Here is a 27,688-nt window from a genome sequence, read left to right on the forward strand (position 1 = left end):
TTAATAACCGACACTGTCACATTACTTAATGTACCTCTCTTCAATTAAAATTAGAAATGCTATTACTTCAACTTTATGAATTAATTGACCATCTAAATGCCAGAACTACTGCTTTTTATCTAAGAAAGTCCATTAAAACCTTTCTAGAATGAAAAAGGGTTCAAAGCGTTATCCAAGTAAATATTTGCATATGGATTTTATTATTATATATAATTGTTTTATATGTATTCCGTAGAATTATGCTCCTTGGCTCAATGGAAAATTTTAACTTTTCTAAGAGTTTGTAAGTGCAAATATCTGAAAAGTTTTAAGTATCAATCATCTGAGCATCTGTTTTCTAATTTTGTGTTAGCTATTTAAGAATACAAATACTAACACACCAGGCATTATGAGCAATACTTATGGAAACCATTTTGTTGTAGCACATTAGAATCTCAGGGATAATGGATCATAATCCATTCACATCTCATATTCTAAACAACCCCTGAAATAGTCTATGAATAAATATATTGCACCCAGAGGAAATGGATCATTACTTGAAGTGTATCCATTAATTTTATTACTTGTGTACAGTGCATAACAGACTGTTAGAATAATGTTAATTGTGAACCACCTTCCATGCAAGTACTTCAGAACTGCCACTTAAAGTGAAGTATTCCTCATCAAGTATATTCATCATTAGCCATGAAGCCAGGGTAGAATAATGCAAAACCAGTGTTTCCAGAGCTCTTGAATTAAAAGAATATTTGGAATAGAAACTTAAAATAAAGCTGCTAATAAACAGTCTCCTATTTTTGCTGAACTTTAAGTGAGGGTTATTACAAGTCCATTTAGCACTCAATGTAATAGTTTAAAATGTAATAGAGAGATATTCAAAACCTGTGAAGACAAGTTCTGAGGCTAAATTTTAGAGGTTTCTGTGACCGCACTGACTTAAAGTAATAGCTTTTAAAAATTAATGGTATATATAAAAGTAATACCCCTAGTGAGGGCAATATAAATTTTACTAATATAGCCCTTTTGCTTTTTTATTTTCAAACATCATAAAATTAGACAAAAGTCAGATTTTTACTCACATGTGTTTTGGCCACTCATTTCCCACAACAACAGTGACAACAACAGTCTCTTTCTTTCACACACATGGACACACACACGCACATGTCTGCGCATGCGAGTTCACCCGTGCATGTATACCGTGCTCACACACACCCACAGAAGCTCTTCCTTTTGGAGATTAGACTTAAACCAAGAAAAATGTGCCTGTCAATTAAAAACATTTATTGAATGTGAACTCTGTGTAGAGCATTATACTAAGTGTCATGTGGAGAAAGAAGAAATATAAATCAAATTGCCCAGTACTGAGGAAGGAATAAGAGAAGAGGAAATATATGCAACCGTGGAAGGCTACTCATTCATGATGAAGGGGCTGGGCTACTACAAGTGGTACAGTTTCCATGCCACATTTGTATACAGACTATTTGCAATATGTCTTGCCATTAAAATATATGATTAGAAGAGCTGCTACTGAAAGTTTTTCCAGTGATCATGAGAGTTTTAGCTTTGAAATGAGCCAGAATGACCATAATCCCTACCCTCACCCATCTGACAAAATCTGGTTGCCCACCTCAAATAACATAATTCATGTGAAATTATCTAATGAGCTATGAACCAAAATACAAGAAAAAAAGATAGTTACTTGGTTAATGTTATGGATAAGAAGAGCTCTCGTCAGTGTTATCATTCTGTGCCATTTAATTACAACAGTTAGCATACTTATTATCAGGTATCACCTTAAACACTATAATCTAGCACTCAGGGAATGATAGTTTTGAGATGTTCTTTAGTCTAATATACTACTAATTACCACTTTTATTTAAACATGTCCTTGATGTGATTCTCCTTAGACTCTTAATCAACACACAGAAAACTACAAATAGAAATTGAAAATGAATCACAATTTAACTAACCCTATTAGATAATTATAGTATCTCCTCTAGAAATTATGGTGAAAGGATCTTAGAGACTAAACAACGAGAACCTGAGCTACGCCTACATATGTTTTCAAATAAATGTTTTGATATGATCATATTTTGGTAATTTCAGTATTAATATGGAAAACCAGTTTATCTAAACTAGGCTTTTTTGTGTTATACCTGATTGATGAGACTGTATGTACTCATGCAAGAACACTATTTTACAAAAAGGATTACGTCTAATCCTAAATAGATAAAAACAGACATATGTTTAGGTATAATCATATGTATATTATTTTAGCCCCAGGTTGTCCTAAAACTCCACAATCTCAATAATACACTGAAAGGCCTTGGTCATGATAAGCATCAGTTTAAAGACTGTTCAAATTAAAATCTTAGAAAACCATTATTAGTTAGCAATATTATTAAAGCATTAGAAAGATTACTTACTATATTTAATGGCTAAATTTTTCTAAATTTCTAAATTATTTATAACATTTTGTATTTAAATTAAGAAATGTAAAAATAAACCTTAAAGTTATATCACATCTTTCTTAAAAAGTAAAATAAAGAATTTGGAAACTCCCTTTTCAATATGCACAGCTACAGGAATATATAAATACATCACTAGATACCTGGTCTAGCCTCTCACTTGCCCTCATTAAGTTAACAGTTTCTTGAGACCAGGGTTATGATCCTAAGCTTACATATTGACGGTAAGCTGCATGAAAATTACAGCTATCCAAAAATGTCTCTAGTAAAAAGAGGTACCTTGCACCATCCAATATTCTGTCACATTTATCCAACCAATTAATGTTGACATAAGAACAGTAAATTAATTTTAATGTTAGTTCAAACAAAAAATACAGCTAAGATAGAGATAAATCAGTTAAAAATTATACCAAAATTTCATGCCAAAATGCCAGAAACGTGATTTTTCTTAGTTAACACTCTCCTTTTAGTAGCTTCTCTTTTTAGTCTATGATCGTGAAAGATCACTTCTACTCTGACCAAAAGAACTGGAACATCCATAAGGAAAACGTCCATGTATAGTTTTAAAGCAGGCAAGGAATTTGGCCAACTCATTTCTGTGGTTAAAAATTCCAAATAAATTAGTAAGAATCTCTTACTGTCTATAAACTCTTAATATACAAATTATTGATGTAAAATTAATGATATGGTTAATATTAACTGTTTTAAAATTCTGCATACAACTCTTCACATTTGATAAAATACAGTGAAAATAAAAAGTATCTTCCAATTGATCATAAAACTTGTATGTGACACTGAAAAACTGTACATATGTTACTAGACATACTGTTTCTAGAACGTACAACTGATTTTTAACAATACTTTGCACCATCAAATGAGGTTCCCTTCTACATTGTAACCATGGTAAATTTTGTACTTTCAACAACCTTAACACCCTACCCTATCTTCTCAGCATATGTCTTAAATTCCTTCAACAAATTGCCTTCAGGACAAATAGATTTTGTTTTCTGCATTACTTAAGTGATGTTGAATCTTCATTGCTTCACAGATATTTAGAAACACACAGAAATCATTTGGAAATATGTCTGATGTACCATTTCAGGTCAAAACTGAAGTAAAATTTAAGTTATCAGAAATTATTTTTTCCATCTTGGAATTTCATTCTAAAAGCAAACTGATGAATTACAAAATTATTCTAAACTTTTAAAAAGTAGTTTAATCTTAGGGCAAATTATTTTAAGGAGAAAATTCAGTTTGCTATGCATATACCAGTATAGATACATATAAAATATAGTTCACAGAATTTTTTAAAATATATAATAGCTATACTTATGCTATTCTACATATTTTTACACTATGAATATATGTTAAATATTTTCACTGTGGTAAGCACACATCAAATTTATAAATATATACGCACATATTTTTATTAGTGGCATAATAATATGAGTGGTTTATACAAGAGTGGTTTATCTTTATCTTAACTTCTGAGGAAACTATACGTGGTTAAGAGGAACAGCCATTTACATGAGGTCCTAAATGAAGTACACTGATTCAGCTCTCATTTTCCTTTCTATACAAAAAGGGCAAGAATGTGTGTGTCTTACGTGGTTGTGAGATTAATTATATCTCCATAGCCTAAGCTTGGGAAGGAAGATTCTGGACTTATAAATTTAAGAGCTTTAATGCAATAATTGTTGGAATCCTAGTTTACAGCAAGCTTCATTTGTCTTTCAGCTTCATGAGCTACACCACTCAACTGTACTTTTGGGCTCTATACTAAAGAAGCTATTATGATTTAGGGTAGCAGTCCCTCTGAAATACACCTAAAGAGGTACTCCAGGCACTTCATATGTGTCTACCTTATCTCACAATTTGCAAAATCACAGAAAATAAATATTATGCAATTTGTTCCTTGAACGACAAAAAAGGAACAAATAGATAAGTTAGAATATTTGAGCCTTTAAGTAATTTCATAAATTATTATATTTAATGGGGAAACAGAGCTATGGTCACTTTAAGTAGTCATCCTAGTTATGGCCCAAACTTGAGCCTAATGACGTATCAGTTAGACCATATCTTTACTGGCAGAACAAATGGGTAGCATAAAATTTGATTAATACAGTCAACCAAACAGGAATCTCTCAAATCACACCCCTACCCCGCAGTGTTCCCTGGTATCTGCCAATGTTAGCATTTTCCTTCAGAAGGATTATTATTTTCACACCAAAATTACCAATGTCATTACCTCAACGACTGCCTTAATTTTGCTTTTCTAAACAGAATCTGGTCAATTAATATTTATTAAGCACCTACTATGTGTCCTGACTTTTCTACATGCATCCAAAAATTAGAACTATGAGGGAAATAATCAAGAAAATTAATATTCTCACTAGTCACACGATCATTTAAATCCTGCATGTAGTTTTACTTACCAAAAATTAAAAATCATTCCCTTAATTTCTAAATGTTTAAATTATTTCTGATTAATTCAGTGTAGGTAAGCGTGATATATAACTATGACATGAGACCATTTAAAGTATAGCTCTTGCATCAGCTTATTAAAATGAAGAAGTGATAATAGAGTTTCTAAGGGGAACTTACATAACAACTAGGAGAATATTTTTAGATCACATAATTTTATTTAACATGAATATGCTGTTAAGTTGATCAGTTAAAATTACCAAGCAACATACATCTAAATAAAAATCTATTGATATTTTCATTATCTGTTCTTAAACTTGTTCACTCAAGTCTCAGCTGTTATATTTGTTTGTTTTCATTTTTAACCAAATACATTCAGTCATGGGACTCATTAGAAGAAGAAAATGAACTGATTTTCTAGGAAGACCATTGAACTTTTGAATGCCAAATTTGCAATTAAGGCAAAAAATAACTTATACACAGAATTTATGCCCCAAAATGCAGGCAGATTCTGGAAAAAGCTGACATGCACAACAAAAACATTTGTTATATTTATTTATGATGTTCTTGTAAACATCTTCTACAAAATGAAAAACAATCTTATTTGGAAATAGCATTATCCCTGATTTTCATAAAATTTTATCTGGAAATATAGTAGTATAGCAATGATAATTTGAAAGAAGGTTGTTTACATATCATGTCAATGACAAATTTGGTACACATAACTTTTGAGGCACTGAGTATTAGAAAAGATTAATTTTAATTTATTCTTGAAAAAGAAAGACAAAAACTTGGCTAGCTTTGTGCTTTTATCTCACTCTAAAAAAGTTACTTAAAAGTAAAGGTTATCCCGAAGAGACTTTTTTTTTAAATGAGAGAATGTGATAAAAACTAACATAGAAAATGTCATATATATTATTAGAAAACAGGAATGATGGTAAAACATTCCATATAATTTTAGTGTTTGGAAAAACATATTGCAAAAATGATTTAAAATCAGATGATCAGTTTTACATATATAACATGACTGTTAATGTTTTCAAATTTCTGTTAACCTTATTTTCTTAAATTATTTGGATAAATGCTAGCAGATTTGCATTAAAATTTATTTCTCTGCTACAGATTGATAAAATATTCTACCCCATCCCATTTTCTTCCAATGGACACAAAGTTGAATTTCTCCTAATAATTTCCTTATCATTAAAAAAAGAATAATAAAAAACATACAAACACCTTTTAACTTAAATTTGTATTTAAGAAGTGCTTGTCTGATATAATTCAGCTGATAAATATGAACCTATGTGTTTATCAAATCCCTAAGAAGATTATCTAAATCAACTGGTATAATTACCATTCACCATCTGTTCCACCAGGGCCTGAGCTGATCTGCTGGCATCTTGCAGTTTTCTGAACTTCTCGGCTTTTTCTCGCTCTATGGCCTGCAGCATGAGAGCAAAGATGAGTAATTCAATACAAGGATTCTGAAGCTACACAATAATTATAACTTCTACTTGCCCTTTCAAGCCTTAAGATGTTTCACTCTGTCAGCTTATCACGTGAATCTAAAGACTTTTTCTCAACACTTTTGCCATCAAAAACATCAAAATGGCAATAAAAGCATGAGCCATTTTCATGACTTGCTACAACTTTTAATTATAAGATTTCTACTCAGCTATTTTTTACATTATAGTTTCTGATACATTTCAATGCAAGACTGCAAAAAGTAAAAAGGCAATTCATAACAATGAAAGATAAAGTGTCACATAACTAAAATGAAATTTATCTTTTAAAGATACACCATTGAAATTACTAACAAGTATATAGGCGGTATTAAAAATCAAATTGAGAATCCAGTATGTATATAAAATGGAAAAAATAAACTACCATAAATAATTTAGCAGAAATATATAATATATATACATCTATATTTAAATACCAGGCTGTAGGCTAATTTTTCTTTCAAAAATAATCAAAGTACTCCTATTTCCAAGGAAGACAAGATTGAGTTTCAAAAAACTTTCTGAATTCCTTTATTTCCCTTAAGAGTTACATTTTGAACCACAAATGCAAAATTATTTCAGTTAACAATAGCCAGAATTTCATACTATTGAGTTTAGCTAATAATATTCCTATGGAGACATAAATTTTAAACTATGATAGAGTAGAACTACATTACTATAATCATCAAGAAGTGTTGACTATAACAATGTGTATGTCCTAAAACGTAACTATTCAAATAACTATAACGCAATTAAAATATAGTAAGAACAACACACCTGTGACTTAACAATCCTATTATAACAAAGATTTCTCTTGAATTTGAGGCAGAAGGTTATTCTACATGAGACTATTTTTTAAGACTTTATTTACATCCACAGGCATTTAAAAAAATATTTCCAGGTAAAATACTGGAGTACAGATGGGAGGGCAAATAACAGATACATGGACAGTCTGCACCATTGTTGAGTAAAAATTTGTGCAGGGATGGAAATGATCTGTATCTGTGTCATCCAATATGATAGCCAATAACCACATGTGGGTATTCAGCACTTGAAAGGTGGTCAGAATGACTTGAAAAAAAAAGAATATTTAATTTAATCTAATTTTATTTATTTTAAATAATTTAAAATTTAAAGGTGACATGTGACCAGTGTTAACTGTAATTGTACAGCGCAGATCTAATACATTCCTTGAAAAGCAAATAGTTAAGAGATAGGCCTGTAATCCCAGCTACTCAGAAGGCCTGGGCAGGAAGACTGCTTCAGTCCAGGGATTTGAGATCAGCCTAGGCAAAATAGAGAGACCTCCATCTCTAAACAAACAATTTTAAAAAATTAGTCAGGCATGGTGACACGAGCCTGTAGTCCCAGCTACTCAGGAATCTGAGGCAGAAGGACTGCTTGAGCACAGTAGTCTGAGTAGGCTGCAACGAACTATTATTGCGCCACTGTACTCCAGCCTGGGCGACAGAGGGAAACTCTTTCATGTAATATGGCAATATCAGAAATAGTTTCAGAGAAAAAGGAATCATCTAGACAACACTATTGACTAAGCACATTAAATTATGTAAATGCTTATACAATAATCCACATATTTTTATGTATCTGAAAAGACTATCTAATTTTAAAGAAATAGCTACAAATGTAAAGCTTTTTGTTTTTGTTTCTCTTTGAGACAGAGTCTCACTCTGTCGCCCAGGCTGGAGTGCAGTGGCATGATCTCAGCTCACTGCAACCTCTGCCTCCCGGGTTCAAGCAACTCTCCTGCTTCAGCCTCCCGAGTAGCTGGGATTACAGGCGTGCACCACCACGCCCAGCTGATTTTTGTATTTTTAGTAGAGACAGGGTTGCACCATGTTGGCCAGGCTGGTCTCAAACTCCTTACCTCATCATCCGCCCACCTCAGTGCTGGGGTGGGGCGGGGGGATTACAGGTGTGAGGCACCGTGCCTGGCCTGAATAAAGGTTTTCTTAAAAATTTATTTTAAAGAGTTTACTAAATGGGAGACCTGACAATATCTGACTTCAAGGCTTGATATAAAACTGCAGTAATCAAGACAGAGTAATATTGGCAAAAGAACAGACAGGTAAATCAATGGAACAGAATAGAAAGCTCAGAAACAGATCCACATAAATATAACCAATTGATTTTTGGCAAAGGAACAAAGGCAATACAGTGGAGAAAAAGTCTTTAAACAAATGATCCTGAACAACACAACATCTACATGCAAAAAAGTTTATCTAGGCATAAACCTTACACCCTTCTTTTGTTTTAATTACAATTATTTAATTCCAATTTATTTACTTTCATGTTATTCACTGGATCAACTTCATTGGAAGTTTATACTTTTGATATTGAAATATCTGTCATTATTGTGAATTTTATCACAAATTCACTTTAAAATTTCAACATCGAATATATCTGTAAAAATGATAACATGGGCTGGGTGCAGTGGCTCACACCTGTAATCCGAGCACTTTGGGGGGCCAACGCGGGTGGATCACCTGAGGTCAGGAGTTCGAGACCAGCCTGGCCAACATGGTGAAACCCTGTCTCTACTAAAAATACAAAAATAATTATCTGGGCATGGTGGCAGGCACCTATAATCCCAGCTACTCGGGAGGCTGAGGCAGGAAAATCCCTTGAACCCGGGAGGCAGAGGTTGCAGTGAGCCGAGATCACACCATTGCACTCCAGCCTGGGTGACAGAGTAAGACTCTGTCTCAAAAATAAATAAATAAAATAAAATAACATGAACATATATTTTTGTGGAACACAGCATTATGGTTGAAAACCATGTTTTCCTGGATACACGTGGATATAAAGATGGGAACAAGAAACACTGGGGACTACTAGAGTGGGGAGGGAGTGAGGGGAAAAGGGCCAAAATAGTAGCTATTGGATACTATGCTCAGCACCAAACCTCAGTGTCACACAATATACACACGTAACAAACCTGCACATTTACTCTTGAATCCAAAAGTTGAAATTATAAAAAATAAAATAAAAATGAAAAATAAATATACCAAAAATAAATACGTTTCCACTGAATTTAGAAATTTGTGTAACTGCTTGAAAGTAATTGTGGTGTTCATATAATTCATAAAATTAATTAATAATGAATCAATCACAGACTCTAGAGTAAAATGTAAAACTATAAAACTCCTAGCAGATAGCAGTGGAGAAAACAGAGGTGACTTTGAGTTTGTTGATAGTTTTTTAGATACACCACCAAAGGGATGATCCATGAAAGAAAGAATTAATAAGTTGAATAGTACTAAGTTAAAATGTTCTGCTCTGTGAAAGATGCTGCCAAAAGAACGAAAAGGAAAGCCACAGGCTCAAAGAAAATATTTACAAAAGACATATCTGGTAGAGAATTCTTATCCGAAATACACAAAGAACTCTTAAAACTCAGTAACAAAGACAAACAAACTAAAACATGGGCAAAAAACCTTAACAGACACCTCACCAAAGGAAGTATACAGATGGCAAATAAGCAAATGAAAATATGTTTCACATCATATGTTACCAGGGAATTACAAATTAAACAATGAGATACCACTACACACCTATTAGAATGGCCAAAATCCAAGAACACTGACAAAACCAAAAGCCGACAGAGAAATGGGGCAATGGGAACTCTCATTCATTTCTGGTAGCAATGCAAAATGGCACAGCCACTTTGGAAGACAGTTTGGAGGTTTCTTACAAAAGTAAACATTCTACTATATGATCCAGCAATCATGCACTTAGGCATTTACCCAAAGGAGTCATATGTCCACTCAAATTCCTGCACATGAATGCTGCAGCAGCTTTGTTTATATTTGCCAAGACTTGGAAACAATCAAGATGTTCTTCAGTAGATGAATGGATAAACTGTGATACATCCAGACAATGGAATATTATTCAGTGCTTAAAAATGAGCTATCAAGCCATAAAAAGACATGGAAGAACTTAAATGCATGTTACTAAGTTAAAGAAGATAATCTGAAAAGGCTATATATTTTACTGCAGGATTTCACCCTAGATTCCAATTCCGAATATATGATAGTCTGGAAAAGGTAAAACTATGTAAACTACAAAACAATCAGTGGTTTCTAGAAATTAGGAGAGAAGTGTAGATGAACGGGAAAAGTATTGAGGATTTTTATGGCAGTGAAATTACACCGCATAACACTCTAAAGATAAATACATGTCATTGTAAATTTGTTTAAACTCACAGAATGTGTGGCACCAATAGGGAAAGCTAATGTATAAACTAAGAACTTTGGGAGATAATGATGTGTCAATGTAAGTTCATCTATTGAAACAAATATACCACTCTAGTGGGAAATATTGACAGTGGGGCAGGCTATGTATGTGTGGGAACCGGGTTATATGGGAAATTTTTGTACCTTCTGTTCAATTGTGCTGTGAACCTATAATTAGTCTAAAAATGGAGTCTATTAAAATCACAAAAAAAGGTTTCATGAATTAGGAATACTGGATTCAATATCAAGAGTACAAAATGCTAAAAAAAAAAAAAAAAGCCAATCATTCACAGAATAAACTCCATCAGGAATAGCTGTAATATATAAAATACTAATTAAAACTGAGAATAAATTAAGAGTAAAATTTTAAAAAAATCTATAAGGTAATAATTTTGTTTTATTTTCTTAAATACCTATCTCTTAGCTGAAAGATACACATTTTACATGGTGCTCTGAAGGGCAACAAATGAAAACTCAGTTTTGTCTAATTAGTTAAGAAACTCTGAAAGTGAAAGACACTTTTTAATATCTTAGATTCCACTTGAAAATTTCAAAGCACCCAGTTTGTGGTATTTTGTGATTTTATGTTCCCAGGATCCCTTTCCAATTAGCAGGTAAAACTTCTGAGTTGTCTTGAAATTCAGTTTCACAAAGACAGTATTGAATTGTTTCCAGGAACATGTGGACAATCATGGATGGTTCTAATTTGTTGGTTGAACTGAAAAGTCTATGAAAATAGAGTAGCTACAACATCTAGTTAAAAGTAAGATCCTAGATGAAGCTCCAATATTTCTATTTTCTCAACTTATTGATTTTTGTGATCTAAGTTATCTGTCCTTAGCAGCTTATGGCATACTTGTTTTACACTACTTACATTTATTCTCCATTAAAAGGTAAATGTTATATGGAAAGCACCCTGAGCATCTTAGAGGAGAAAAAATAAGCACAGTTAAGTAAATATGTAATGTAAATATCAAGAAAGACAGGAGGATTTGGGGTGTCCAGAATTTGAACTTTATCAAGAAAAAAATATACAGATGAAAGAAAAAATATATACCACAATACAACACATAAAGGAACAATGACAACAAGCTGAGTAAAGTGATGTTCTTTGAGTTACTTTTAGAGTTAACTTCTCCTATCAGAGGGGTTTCTATTTTATCTACATTGAGCTTTTGCTTTAGTTTATGTGAAATGATATAAAAAGTAGAATGAGAACACTATGTGGTCTTTATAAATATTGAAAATAAATTATCAATAGCCCTCTAAATGTTATCATCATAATCTCTTTATTCTAAGCTTACTAGAATCAATTAATATTACTAACAGAGAACAAAACTTATATTTGAATATCTCAGGAATCATATTTGACCTTTAATATCTTGTTAACCACATTGTTCCAGTTATTCTAATATAAATAGTCTCAGTAACAACCACCACAACTACAACAAAAACAATAATCTATAAAGTAGGTACTATTACTTTCCCATTTTGACAGAGGAGTGAAGTGAGGCACAGAGAGGTTTGTGAAAATTTTGAAAACAATTCAATAGCCACATTGAAAATAAGATTCTTTATACTACCAAATTATACTTTATGTACATAATTTCCATATGTATGTCATAATAATTGTAAGAAAGAAGAAATCAGCATTATTGTATACCATTTTATACAAGAGAAAACTGAGCATCAGTAAGATTAAATCGTATATCAAATATCGTCATCATATTAGGAAGTTTTAGATTCAATATTAGAACCCTGCTCTTCTACTTATAATTTCAGCTTTCTTTCAGACATGCTCTGCTGTTGCTAGGGGTATTTCAATGGATATTATTCAAAAAGGTGTGAGCATATCAGAATATATATCAGAGCAAACAGAGCTTATAGTTTGGATGTATTAGGGATGTTCAACATATTTAACTATTAATTCAGCAGGGCAAACAAGATATCACAAGGAATGCCGGGTCACTCAGAATGGTCTCTGACAGTCTATAGGCTGATGACCAACTCTGTATACAGCTCAAGTAAACTGAATAACTGGTGCATAAAGAGACACATAGACCCCAGAAGGAAGCAGTCAATGGTATCTGCATATTTGTCAATGTTCAGACGATATCTGGGTTCTGTTAGGGCACATTACTTTCAAGAGGAACATTGCAAAATGAAGAGGAATATGCATACAAGTATGCCTTGAAGAGTGTGAATGAGACAGTGAGGAGTCCAGAAAACATTTCGTTTCAGACACAGCTGTAGATAGTTGATTAAAAATAATAAAATTTAGTATAACAAAGAGATGTTAAAGAAGATACTACAACAAAAGGGCCTGCAGTCACCCTTTTTGCTCTGCTGTTATCAGTTCTGTCTCTACTGTTACTATCTGTCCCTAATAAAGTACTTCGACCTTTCTGAACCTCAGTATTTTCTATGTAAAATAGCAATAAAGATACCTACCATGTGGGACTTCTGAGGGGATTGAAGGAAGCTCGCTATTTATTTCCCAAAATGAGATAGTTTTTATAGTAAAATGGGGAGCTAGGAATAATTAAGCTGGGAAAAATGGTTTGACATAAGCTAAGACTATACCCGACAAACTGAAATATGTGCTCATTCTACTTAAAGGTAACTTCAATAATCCTAAAAAGAAATTTAGGAAACTTTTTTTTTTTTGAGACGGAGTCTCGCTCTGTCGCCCAGGCTGGAGTGCAGTGGTGCAATCTTGGCTCACTGCAAGCTCCACCTCCCGGGTTCATGCCTTTCTCCTTCCTCAGCCTCCTGAGTAGCTGGGACTACAGGCGCCCGCCACCATGCCTGGCTAATTTTTTGTATTTTTAGTAGAGACGAGGCTTCATGGTGTCAACCATGATGGTCTTGATCTCCTGACTTCATGATCCACCCGCCTCGGCCTCCAAAAGTGCTGAGATTACAGGCGTGAGCCACCGTGCCTGGCCACGGAAACATTTTTGACACAAGAGATGATGAGAGTACCTTGTTCGTGGAAATGTCCAAATAACCACATATAAAAAGTGTTAAAAAAAAAAAAAAAAAGGTTAAGTAAATAAACATCACTGAAAATCCCCATTTCTCCTGGGATCTGGCCACCCATACGTTCGTCCTCAAATGAAATATATGAACTTCTGTTTTAAGGTAGGGTGGATCAGTAGTTCCTAAAATTTCTACCGTCTCCCATTAACTCACAGAAATATACATTAAAAAGGACAGAAAAGCACAAAAACCAAAAACAAAGTCTAAAGAGATATATTTTGCTGAAAAAGGAAGATAACTGTCCTCATTTTAAGTGACTGTGTATCAACAAGAAGGAACATAGGCCTTCCACAGATCAATCTTGCAAAGTAAAAACTGGTTCAAAACAAAAACAAAAACTGGCTCTCACATCTATTCTCTTACTCAGTCCCATCAAAACTGCTCTTATCAGTCTCACCATTGGCCCCCAAGCTACTGCATTCAATGACTGATGTTCAGTTCTCACTTCACCTATCACCATGATTTGATTGAGAGGATTCCTTTTTCTTCTTAGAAGTATTTGCTAATTTGGCTTCATGTACTACTTGAACACAGTTTTCCTCCAACTTCAGAGGTCACGTTTCCTCCATCTCCTTTGCAGGTTCCTAATCATGTCCCTGAGCTCTCACTTTGGAGTGTCCTAGGCCTCAATCTGTGTTTTCCTTTGTTTAGGCCAAAAACAGAATCCTCCACTCCTCTCTCTCTCTCTCAAGCCTCACATTCAATCTATCAGAAAGTCCTGTTGGCTCTAACCTCAAAACATAGCCAGAAAGTGAGTTATCACGGTGCTCACTACTACCACATTAGACAAAGTACCCCATCATCTCTGAGGGGTATGAATGTTTCAAAATAGGATACTAAAGGTCTTTATATTTCAACCTTTGTTCTCTGATTATATATTATCAACACAGCAGACAGAGACAACAGGATTCAGCTCAACTCGCGACAGCTGAATAAAAGCTCAAGTCCTTACGGTGGTCTGATCTTAATTAACTTCCTTAACCTTTCTGAATTCTTCTGCTGCTAAACATCTTGATTTTTCTGCTGCAGCCACACGCTTACCTTTTCCCTGATGCTACAGGCAGGCATGCTGCTGTTACATGGCTGTGCATTTATTTTTCCCCATGCCTAAAAAGGCCCTAAATTAGTTACTTGGACATTTTCCCCCATCAAATGCCACTTTTTCAGCTAGGCCTTTTAGTGCCATTCTGTCTACAAGCACATGCATACCCTCTCATTTTATTCTGCTCCTTGGAACTTATCACTAACATTCCACATACTTTACATATTAGTCTTGCTTCATTTCCATCTTTCCCACTAGAATGTAAACTATATAAGGTCAGGTATCCTTATCTATATCCTTCTCTACTCTATCCCAAGTCTCCATGAAAGTGGCTGGTACATTATAGGTACATAATAAGGCGAGCTCTATTTTAGCATAACGCGTCCATATACAATATTATGGTCTCTCCCCTTACCCACAATGCTCTCTTAAAGTGCAAATTCATAACGAACTCTAATAGCTTTATATAAAGTGGCCATAAAACCAGTCCATGGGGATAGGTGCTGCAAGCTCAGTAAAGGAAGGATGGATTAAATCAAAGTATTCTAGAAACTGCATATTAGATAGGGAGTTGGGCACATCCATCTTTTCTTCAGCTCAAGTCCTGATACTGGTAATAAACCAATACCTAAGTAGAAAAGAAAGAGTACCATATACAATCCATGAGTCAAAACTTGGTAGAATCTTACCTCTCTGTTTTTATTTCATGGCTCTGATCTTCCACCTCCTCTCTCTATGTGTGTGTATGTACATATATGTACATACACATACATACTGTATATATACTCCTTTCTCATGTTTTCAAGACCAAGGGTATCATCTGAATACTCTTCAACCACAGTCTTCATTTTCTTTTATATATTTCATCTTCAATGAAATTTGGACTAATATTGCCATATTACTCCAAATACCTACACTCAGACTTCAGCCTTCACTACTGTACAAAAAGTTATTTTGTGAAAGTCATTAATTTGGCCGGGCGCAGGGGCTCACGCCTGTAATCCCAGCACTTTGGGAGGCCAAGGCAGGTGGATCACAAGGTCAGGAGATGGAGACCATCCTGGCCAACAGTTGAAACCCCGTCTCTACTAAAAATACAAAAAATTAGCTGGACGTGGTGGCACGTGCCTGTAGCCCCAGCTACTCGGGAGGCTGAGGCAGGAGAATCGCTTGAACCCGGGAGACAGAAGTTGCAGTGAGCCAAGATTGCGCCACTGCACTCCAGCATGGGTGACAGAGCGAGGCTCCGTCTCGGGAAAAAAAAAAAAAAAAGAAAAGAAAAGAAAGTCATTAATTTTTTTCTTGTTAGGAAAAATGCTTCTTACAGCATTCAGTACTGATAAAAACTACAATTACCTCCTCGAAATTGCCATGTTCAAAAAAATACCTCTGCCCTTGACAATAATATCTTTCTCTTAAATTTCTTCCTCATGAAGTCATCCAGCTTTTCTGTAAGTGTGTTTTCCTATAGAGCTGTTTATCATATATGTGTCTACATGCATATACATTTTTAATCTTGAAAGGATCTATATTTCATAACATACAGTTTTTAAATTATGTTATTAACATATAGAATACTAAATACTTTACTCAATATATGCTTAATATATGATCACATGTTTAGAAGCCACTACTCGGATTCTAAAGTATTTAGTACACATCATTTCAAGTAAAGTATATAGAAGCTAAAAAAGGCATAATGTAAATCAATGTATCAGAAATGAGTGATTATTGTGGGCTCATGAAAATTCTTAGAGATCATGAAGAATTATAAATTCTAAAATGGGTAACCTAAATGCAAAATAAAAGGCAACTAAGTTATATAATATTCAATAAAAGGAACAAAAGTAAAATAATTTGAAGCAAAGAATACAACACAGGGCAGTTCACAAATTCCTCAATAAGTTGATTAAAACCTCTTTCAGACCTCTGTTCCTCCTTCTTTATTAGCATCTCTTAAAAGCCTCCTCTTTCTGTATCTTCCCTAACATTATGAAAATAAGTTATGGATCTCTATCAGTCCTACTCCGACATTAGAAGTAATTAAGAATCTACTCATTTAACATTCTATAATGAAGTTTTACCCTTTGACTGAAGAGTAACTTATTCGCTCAAATGTTTATTCAGAAGTTGTTCTATCCTTCATATTGGTAATAGATCCTATCTTAAATGTAACTGCAGAGCTGAAAAAAATCACATATCCACATAGTTAAACATTTATTGGGTTATGTGTTAGGCATGGGGACACCAAAAACAAAACACACACACATAAAACCAAAGCCACTTCACGTTCAAGTCCTGATTTCTAGAAACCAACAATGGAATTGAAATGAAAATGGCTAGAAATTAGTTTGTGTAAGTAAACAAAAATTAGATCATTGTAGGCTTTATGAGGGCAATATGAAGACATAGACTTTGTCAACACTTTTCAGACAAAGACCACTGGAACATATTTGTAGGTTATCAAAGTTAACCTGATTTACACGCTGCAACAAGAGAAACAGTGCATCACAGGGAACTATGGGGCTATCTCTAAGAGTATGTTAGAAAAAGCTTATTTTAAGATGTGGGCTTGTGTTACATGATAGGGGGCATCAAGGAAGTGGGGCTTTGTTTTGACTGGATGTTGTAAGGAAGTAGGGTAATTCTATGTTGAGTGTCCTAAAATTTTTATCTAGATGGCAGGAGGAATGCAGAGAGGCTAAAGCTGTGTTTAGTAAAGAAGCATAATGTGTCACATTAATGAAGATGAGGGATATTTGGTCATTAGGCATGGTTTGGACAATGCTATTCTTTTTTACTGTATTAAGATAAGATTACAAAGTGGTCTTGCTTTTATCTTGATTCATCACAACCATAGCATGTCCCTGTATGATGCTGGCATTCCTAGCCATTGTTTATATTCAACCAGAGAATATCACAGACTGGCTGCAAGTACCAAGGCAACATCTAGCAGTTCCAAAGCCTAACTGAAGTGCCAAGCCAGCTCCTGGCTATCAGTAGCTGATTTTGTCTTTCTCAAATGATTATAAACACAGACATAACAAGATCATACTTATGTTTTAATAAGTTCGCTTTGGCAGAGGTGATGTGGAAACTTCTAAAGGAATATAACATTAGTAGCAGGGAAGACCAGCTACAGGATTGACATCTTAAATAGAAGTAAGCCATGATATTAGCTTTAATCAGGGTTTTGGTGATGGGAATAGAGAGAATTGGACATTTTCAAGAGCTGTTAGGGGAGCAGGATTAATTGAACCTGTCAAAGATTGGACTTGTGAATGGTAGAAAAAAAATCTAGGTGACCCAGTTCACTTTCAGGTTTCTGGATTAGGCTGTTTGCAGGGTGAAAGGAAGGAGAAAGAATAAAGGACGTCTGGGGAAATAATGAGATTTAAGATATCAGGCAAACATCAATTAAAATTGTCTATTAGGCAATCAGATGTATCACCCTGGGTTTTAAGAAAGAGATGAGCTAAAGATACATATGGGAGAAGGGTTCATTCGAAAATAGACACTATTTGAATGGGAATGAATGAGGATATCCAGAGAAGAAACACAAGGACTCTGAAGAATATCAATATTAAAGAAAAACTGAATTGGAACAAATGGCCAAGAATGTGAAAGAATTAATCAGGAGAAAGCAGTATCCCATAAGCCAAGTGAGGAAAGAATTTCATGAGGGAAAAGAGGTTAATAGGTTCTAGTTCTACAGAGGGATTGAGTAAGATAAGGCACGTTAAGTATTCACATGCATGTTTATAGGAGAGGACACTTTCTTAAAGATGAAAACACAACCGGTTTAAATGCTAATGATAATGACCTGGGATATAGATTTTTGACAATCTGGATATACAGCTGAATGGAACCAGGTGGCTTAATACATAGTCAGTGATGCTGCTGAGAACACACACCCAGAGATGAGCCTCAACCAGGTGAAGCATAGCCTCTTCCACTAAGGCAGGGGGGGAAAAAAAAAAAAGATATTATGAGCACAAATACCCACAATTTGAGAAATATTATTTCGACTAAAGTTGGAGATGAAATCATTTACTGTGAATGATGGGAAAAGTTTAGGTACCCCACAAAAGCTTGAAATAATTGTTGAGAGAAACTAAGTTGAAAATATACTTAGGATGCACGGAAAGCTTATGAAGAACTGCTGGTTTTGTTAAAATGTGTTGTTAGTGCCGGGCGCAGTGGCTCACGCCTGTAATCCCAGCACTTTGGGAGGCCGAGGTGGGCGGATCACGAGGTCAGGAGATCGAGACCATCCTGGCTAACACGGTGAAACCCCGTCTCTACTAAAAATACAAAAACTTAGCCGGGTGTGGTGGCGGGCGCCTGTAGTCCCAGCTACTCAGGAGGCTGAGGCAGGAAAACGGCGTGAACCCGGGAGGCGGAGCTTGCAGTGAGCCGAGATCACGCCACTGCACTCCAGCCTGGGACAGAGCGAGACTCCGTCTCAAAAAAATAATCTTATTAAAGAAATGGAGTAATGCCTGACAATGACAACATCTACATACATACAATCATGACAGCAGGTAGCTGGATTGAGGAGATGAGAGAAACAAAAGCTTTTAGTGATAGCAGGAGAGCCCACAGGGATGCTGAAATAACTAAGAATGAAAGAACAAATTGGTTGAAAAAATCTACTAACCTAGTGCCAATGTCTTCAATGAGAAAATATGATAAAATGGTAGATAAGAGATGGCCAGAAGTCATTAACTGCAAGGAAAGAGGTATTTTTACATAAAGAGAGCAGTATCTTTGGAATTGTCTCTGTTAGGTGAGGGAGTCAGTCATTCTAAAGTAGTGGGGGTACAAAAGAGGGATGAGTCATAGTGCTGTTTTTGAGGGTAAAATTGGTTTCCACGTATGAGTAGAATAAGTATATAGAAGGCTTGTCTTGAAAAAGTGTTTGAGCCTGCCGAGTGAGAGTGTGGGAAAGCAGAGGAAGTGAAGCAAGGAAAAGAAAGTGCAATTGAGCAGAGAGAGAAAGATAGAAGAAAATATAGACTCGAGGTACCTATGCTCTGGGTAGTAAACACAGATAACAGAGATAGGAGAAATTGGAAGCATTAACTGGCTTGATGATTTCCAGCGGGAGTTGGTAAAAAGTTGCTTTTGAAAGAGTGTAATCAAGTGCAGATCCAAGGAAGAGCCCAAAGCCAGATGACCATAACGGCTTGATAGGGAGGGTTTCAAGAGAACCTCACAGAAGCTCCAGATTTTCAGACACCTTATCAAATCCCCTTGTGATCAAAGGAGGCTATTTTTTTGTTTGTTTGTTTCATTACCAATTTGCGTTACCATGTGCTCACGGAAAAAATTCGAGTTGTTAGAATCTGTTAATTCAGCTAAAAAGTCTGAAGTGCAGTGATACTAAAAGAATGTGAGAGGTAACCGCTAGGTAAAGCCCAAGACTGTGTCCTAGAATATTGATTCTCAAGCCTTTATGTGCATAGGAATCACTCCTGGAAAATGTTCAAAGGCAAATTTTGATTTACTAGTTCTGAGATTCTCTATTTCCGACAAGCTCCCAGATAATGTCAATATTGGTGGTCCAGGGACATTTTGATTAGAAAGGTCCCCCAGAAATCAGCTTTTAAATAAGTGCATTTTGTTAATTATATGAATAAAACACATGGTGAATATACAAGGAAAAAATTATGCTTAGGTTTAAAAGTTGCATTTTTTAAAATATGTGAAATTGAACTGATAATGGCCTATGATACGCTAACTGGCTAAAAGCATTTGAAAGGAGTAAATGAAGGAATCAAGTGAAAAAAAAAAAAAGAGTTGGTAATATTTAGCCATTTTTAATGAAAGCCTAAAAATGGATTAATACCACTCAAGTTCATGACACGAGCCTGCCATGAGTTTAAAATAACCTATATAAACCAACAGGTGATGTAGTAAGAAAATTGATGGATACCTAAACTGAATATCCATCATCGTAATTATGTATTTCTCTCAAGGATTTTTAATACACATACATTGTATTTAGCCTGAGGGAAACATCAAGGTAAATCATTTCATGTCCCATTTTAGTAGGCAATTAAGAATGATGTTGTTATTTCAGAAAATGAGAGTTCAGGTTGATAAAGGGGACTCACAAGGTATCAGAAAACCAGTTATAAAACATTGTACATTTTTGAGCACTTTTAGTCTGTCATGCTCCCGCTATTGATAAAATGCAAATCGTTCATAGGTAACCACATGATAACAGGAACTTTTAAAATTTATATTCCTGAAATACTGAAACTCAATTTTCCTGCCTGATCAAAGCTGTCTTAAGATAAAGAAACAGAGTATCAGACAGAAACCTGTAAGAATCAGATCAATAATCATTTTTAATTAGCTAATAAAATGCTAAAGGTGATTCATACTTTCAGTGGTCAAATATGTAACATGATGTTTGAAAATTAGAGTTTAATGTTCTCTAATTAATTTTCTACTACTAAGAGAATTTCCCTCAAAAATCATAGCAAACAATTTACCTTCAAAGAAGTATACTTGAAAAAAGACATTTAGCTAATTTTCTACAATTATATATTATCTTTCAGTTTTCATATTTCCCATTTCTTGAAACCATTTAGAATAGTCTATTATAATGCTGACAACAGCATGTCTTATAAAGCTAATAAGTAATTTAAAATAGCTTTCCAATTTATAAGTAGTTAACTCTAAAAAGAACTGGTGACAAAATTGTCTTCCCTTTTTCAAGCAGCCTAAAAAATAGATTGTTTTTCCAGAATATATATATATATATATTGTTGATCTCCAAAAGTTCCAACCCCAACAGCAAACATTAGCTTGTAACTGAGGTAATGTCATATTTGTAAAAATACAATAGATTTTGAACTTCATGATTCGAATCCTGGAGAGAAAAAGCAGAGCTAATATACACATTTAGATGTGACCTTCCCATGGATAAAATTACTTTTCATTCATAATCACTGTTTCCTTAGCTTGCCCATTGTATTTACTCTGCCTGTTAGAAATTATTTTACAAACTGTTGCCAATCATATACAAAGATGCATGTTTTATAATTGTTGCAGTTGAAAAAGTAAAGCCTTGACAATTTCCATAAAGATGAAACACTTTATATTAAATTAATAAAACTTCCTATTTGTGAAGGTCAAAATTATACCATCTCAGAAGGGAATAACAGCAACAAAGCATCTGTTACCACATGTAAATACTGAGAAAGGCTGGACACCTTTTAGATAAGGTAATACACAAATATCTGGGAAATTTAAATATCTTATAATATATGACAGGGATTGATGACTATAAAGAATAACTTTTTGATAACAGTGAGAATATAGACATAGTCCTAAGTATGGTATCTATTATATTATTCTATTCTATTTTACTCTATTCTACTCTACACAATTGTGCAAGCTTGCTAAGGCCTAGCCTTGAGGTAACTGAACAATATATGAAAGGAATCAACATGAATTAATGTTATAAAATTGTTAATTTATAGTTATATAATATGTAAGTTAAGGCAAGTTTATGAAAGGCATCCCTAGTCAGTCACAGAAGAATCCAGAAAGATTTCTCTAGGCTAAACTTTGATTTTGCTTGCTATCTAAAATATATTTTTAAGACATATTAAACAGCATTTTATCATATTGCATTAATCTATCAACTAATAGAATCACAGATAACAAAGCACGGAGTTTACAAGCAGCACAAAATGAGTACAGATATAAAAATTAATGCATAACCTACATTGACTTTTTCTTTTAAGTCTGAGAAGTTGCCTTCCTTCCGAAAGATTGCAAATTCAGGACTCTGCAACACAGCTTCTGAGCGAGTAATCCAACTGTGAAGTTCAGTTATATCAACATCCAACCTAAGACAGCAAAAATTAAGTCATTATTTCTTGATTATCTCTTTCTTCTATATTAAAAAAAGCAATTTATCCACATTTACCATTCTTTTCTCAATCTGAGACTCCTGCCTGACACCTCTATTAGTATTAATAGCAGCACTATTTTCCCCGTTAGGTAGACTCAAATTTGGAGTCAGCTTTGATCTAGAGTCTTATGATCACGGAAGTCATTTGATTCACCTCAATGTAAAAATCACTTCTACAATATCTCCTGTAAGCTATTACCCAGCCTCTGCTTGAATGTTTCCACTATTTGAAAAAGTACTACTTCCCAAGATAACCTTTTCTTTTTGGAAAGTATTTATGAGAAAAAAAAAAAATTCCTCTTGGTGGTCACCATTGAACCACATGCTTTTCTGTAATCTCCAATCATACTGCCTCTGGGTTTGGCCACCTGACTTTCTATCGCAAATGGGACAATAGTAAGAGTATTGCAAGTAAGGTTTTGATAAGTGCTTGCATGTCAGAGCTTGACTTTTTAGAGCACACATTCTGAGAAGACAACAATTATATAAGAAGTACAATGACCTTGAGGTGATCCTGTTGTAAGGAAACTTGTTCTATCCATGTGAAGAGGCCACATGAAGAAGCATGGGGCACCAGGCATGCAAATAAAGCCCTCTGTGACCCATCTCAATGCCAGCTGAAGACAGACAAATGAGTGCTCCAGTTGATGCCACATAGAGAAAAGAAATACCCAAAGGGCACTGCCTACGTTGAAGAATTAGGAGAAATAATAAATAAGTGCTGTTTTAAGCCACTACATTTTGGTGTGAGTTGTTATGCTGCCATAAATATCAGATCACCTATCCTGTTATTTTCAAACTTTTTTTTTTTTTTTGGAAGAGATCTTTGGAGCCACCAGGGATAAATTATTCATTCTAATCAGGTGATTTAGGTATAGAAGAGCCAAAACATGGAATCAACCCAAGTGTCTAATGGAATAGTATTAAGCCTTTAAGAATATGAATAGCCTTTCATTTGTAACAACATGTATGAACCCGGAGGAAATTATGTTAAGTGAAATAAGCCAGGTGTAGAAAGACAAATACCACATGATCTCACTTACAAGTGGAATCTAAAAAAAAAAAAATCAAACTCAAAGAAACAGAAGACAATGTTCATTTCCAGGAGCTGGTAGGGGTGGAGAGTAGTTGGAAAGATATTGGCAAAAGCATACAAAATTATAAATATTTGAAATCCGCTCTTTAAGTGTATCAGTAGATACCTGATCATCAGCCTACCCTATGCTTAGTTACTTCAACGGATATTCTATGGTTTGTTGTTATCTTAGTTTCCTTAAATTGGGTACTTAAAGGGAACATATCAGTAGTGTGTAGTATAAACAGGGAAGAATAATTAACTTTTTGGTTTATAATACTTTCATTGATATAGCCCATGATTTCAATAAATATTTTCACTTCAATATCAGACTTTCAACCCACATTGCAATTCAATAGACTTCAAACTTCTAGGATTTTTTTCACATAAACTATCATTAAACCAGTTATATCACAACCGAATTACTATCACAAACATATGACCTGATCTATTGAACTCCAGTTTCGGGACTTTGAATCATATAAACCTGTTAGAATTTCTCACATTAGTTGCAGGCTATTGTTTTAAAATTAAACAGATACAGAAATTAATGGAACACAAAGCCCTTAGAAAAACATATTCGCATTTTATATTCTTACAAAATTCCTTGGTTAGGTATCACCAATTCCAGCTGCCCATAGGATGAGGTGGAGCTTCAGAGAAATTAAGTTAATTGACCTCAATACCATGGGTCAGAAACTTGACGGTTCATAGCATATAGATTGAGTTGTTATTTATCAAGGCTATCCAACTTGAAATTAAGAGACTAGGGATCCTGATTCCTCTAAATCCCATGTCACTGAATGTCAATAAGTTATCTGTGTATGCATTACAAATGTTTATGGATTTTTATTGTGTCATATATGATTTTTATCTTTCCTACATTTTTTATCCACAAGTTTGATTATCAGGTTCCTATTTCTTCATCATAATGTTGATTAAAATATACAGTACAATTATATGCTGTAAAAATCTTTCTCTCACACTCTCTTCAGCGATGTTACCTCCTTAAATACTCTCCTACTATGGTTATATGGTTACCTACCCAAACCAGTGAATTATATTTCAATCATCTTTTATGCATATTTATCATCACAATGTCTTAAAACATTTTTATTTTTGCTTTGGCCCAACATAAAATTTCCTGTGTCTCTCAATCTGCAAGCATCTATTTGCCAGTATATTGGACAGAGAAGGAGTGCTGGAACATTAATACTTTAGGGGTGTCCCTTAACCAGTGAGAGCTTGGAATTGATGAATTTCCCAGCTCCCTTGCCCCTCAGTTGGACAATCCTGAAGTATGATACACACAGTGTCTCAAAGGGTTCCCTGCATGATTGAGCCCCATTTCCTTCCAGCAATAACCTGATCCCTATATTTGTGCCATACTTTATTGGCTGCTTTATTTTTCTTATCTCACTTCCCTACTTTGATTCCTGGGATCACTTGCCAAATAAACTGCTCGCACCTAAATCCTCCTCTTCAGATCTACTCTTGGGGCAACCCAAACTAAGGCAATAATCAACAGCCTCAAATGAACCTAGCATTCTGCCATACTTTTTTTTTTTTCCAAGTTGGGATCTAAGTCTCTACAGGAACTATTGAAACCTTTTATCAAAGCTCTGGCCCATACTCTTTCTGCAGCTTTCTCAGATGATCTTGTTCCGTACCTTACAGAAACAAGTGCAATTATCAGAGTAGATCTTCTTTCACTTCCTATTTCCAAACACCATCAGACCCGCATATGTAGCCACCGTTCTCATTCCCTTCTTTTACATTTGAGTTTCGCTTCTTTTAATTAAAGTCATTCCCACTACCTACATTTTGAACTTCATTCTCTTACTTTTGCTCAAGAATCTGAGTCCATCCAATTTCTAGTATTTGTTTATTTTGAGACGGAGTCTCAGTCTGTCACCAGGCTGGAGTGCAGTGGTGCAATCTGGTCTCACCGCAACCTCTGCCCCCCAGGTTCAAGGAATTCCCCTGCCTCAGCCTCCCAAGTAGCTGGGACTACAGTTAACACTGTTGACCATACTATCCTTTTGTAATTTTTCTTCCTTTGGCTTCATGATGCCACTCTATTCTAATTTGCCTTCTATTTCTATGACCGTTGGTAATTTTTTCTTTGCAGGTCCATCCTCCTCCACCCTATCATTATGTACTAGATGTCAAGACCTAGTTCATTACCAATCATCTTCTACTCTACTATCTCTCACCAGAAAACATATCAGTCATCATGCCTTGAATTGCAATCTATTTATCAATGATTCTGATATGAATATCTCTAATTCAGGCACTTGTTCTGAATTCCACAGCTATATAACCATCTGCCTATTGGATGTCTCCACTTGCATGCTGAAAAATCTCCTTAAACATTATATGCCAAGGTTTAATGTTTGATCTTCTCCCTCAAACTAGTACTCTATCAGTATTCCCCAGATCAGTAATTAGCATCACCATCCCTCATATTTGTTATCTTCGTCTCTGCTATGGACTGAATTTTGTGCCCCACAAAAGTTCGTATGTTGAAGCCTAATTCCCAATGTGATGATATTAAAAGATGGGGCATTTGGGAGGTAATTAGGTCAAGAGGGTAGAGCCCTCATGAAATGAGTACCCTTAAAATGATCTGAAGAGATCAGTGTTCTTTTCCACCATGTGAGGGCACAGTGAGAGGGCACCAAGTATGAACCAGGAAGCCTGCCCTTAAAAGACACTAAATCTGCTAGTTACTTGATATTAAACTTCCCAAACTGCAGAACTGGGAGACATAAATTTCTGTGGTTTATAAGCTACCCAGTTTATGGTATTTTGTTACAGCAACCCAACTAAAACCCTCTCTCTTCCTTCCCATGTTTAATGTATTGCAAAGTCTACATACAAAGACACATACATTCTCTGTCTCCTGAACATGTATGCTTCTTCCTGTCTCCATAGCCAGAACCCAAATCTGTGTTGCCATTAAATGTGACCAAAAATACTGCAATAGCTTTTCACTTGGCCTCTGGGCAGTATTTATGGAACTCTCTATTTTATGTACTACTGGAAAAATTATCATTTCTATCTTTTTTAATTCATGCATAATAGATGTACTTAGTTTGGGGGTACATGTGATAATTTAACATATACGTATAATTTGTAAAGATCACATCAGTGTACTTGGGATATCCATAATCTTAAATATTTGTGTATGCTAGATACATTCAAATTATTCTCTTCTAGCTACTTTGAAATATACGGTAGTAAAAACATATCTGATTATGTTACCTTCATTCGTAAAATCACTCAAAGACTTTCTCATTTTTCGTAGAATAAAGAACAAAATTTCAACATGATCCTTTATAATCTGGCCTTCATAGACCTCTTAACTGTATATTCTACTTTGTCTTTTATTCAAGTACTTGTAGAAACAAATTTCACTTCATATTTTCTAAAGTAATTCAGAGCTATTCTTTATTCTTGTTCCTCCTCCAATGGAATAAAATCCTTCACTGACTCTTCCATAAATATTTTGAAAACTGGGTTGTTAATATAATGCATTTAGGCCACTTTGGTGAAATTTATTTGTCTGATTCAATTATACATCAAATACCCTCTGACTCATAAATATGAGATAGGAATATCCACCAGTCACTTTCAAATTCACGCTTTAAACTTAATCTCTCTAGTCTCACCCTCATTTGATTTAGACTATCTCTAGGAAAGATTGCTCACTTCTACTTAGAGGTCCCTGAAACTCAAACGTGCCTCAAGGTACTAGGCTGGCATGACAGCTGAAAGAAATCTACTGAAGCCTATGTTGGAGAAAGATTTCTACTAGGCGTTGAATTGACATTGCTCTTGTTTGCACACTGTAGGGGCTCAGAAATCGATACCCCAAAGTATGGCACTTTGGCATGCTGAAACTTTGAACTAAAGAACACTGGAAGGCCTCAGAAGCAGCCTCAAAACCAAG

At 34.7% G+C, this 27,688-nt stretch overlaps 1 protein-coding gene across 14 annotated transcripts in view; it reads right to left on the reverse strand.

The window, feature by feature from the left end:
* Positions 1 to 27,688, reverse strand: part of DMD (dystrophin) — a 2,616,526-nt gene that overhangs the window by 1,376,052 nt on the left and 1,212,786 nt on the right. For all 14 annotated transcript variants that reach the window (XM_063804906.1, XM_063804905.1, XM_063804907.1 and 11 more), the window contains 2 exons: positions 22,470 to 22,593; positions 6,241 to 6,328 (listed from right to left, as the gene is read on the reverse strand). In XM_063804906.1, coding sequence (XP_063660976.1) covers positions 6,241 to 6,328; positions 22,470 to 22,593 — 212 coding nt within the window. The remainder of the gene's footprint in view (positions 1 to 6,240; positions 6,329 to 22,469; positions 22,594 to 27,688) is intronic.

This window comes from Pan troglodytes, chromosome X, assembly GCF_028858775.2.
Source record: "Pan troglodytes isolate AG18354 chromosome X, NHGRI_mPanTro3-v2.0_pri, whole genome shotgun sequence".
Lineage (NCBI taxonomy): Eukaryota > Metazoa > Chordata > Mammalia > Primates > Hominidae > Pan > Pan troglodytes.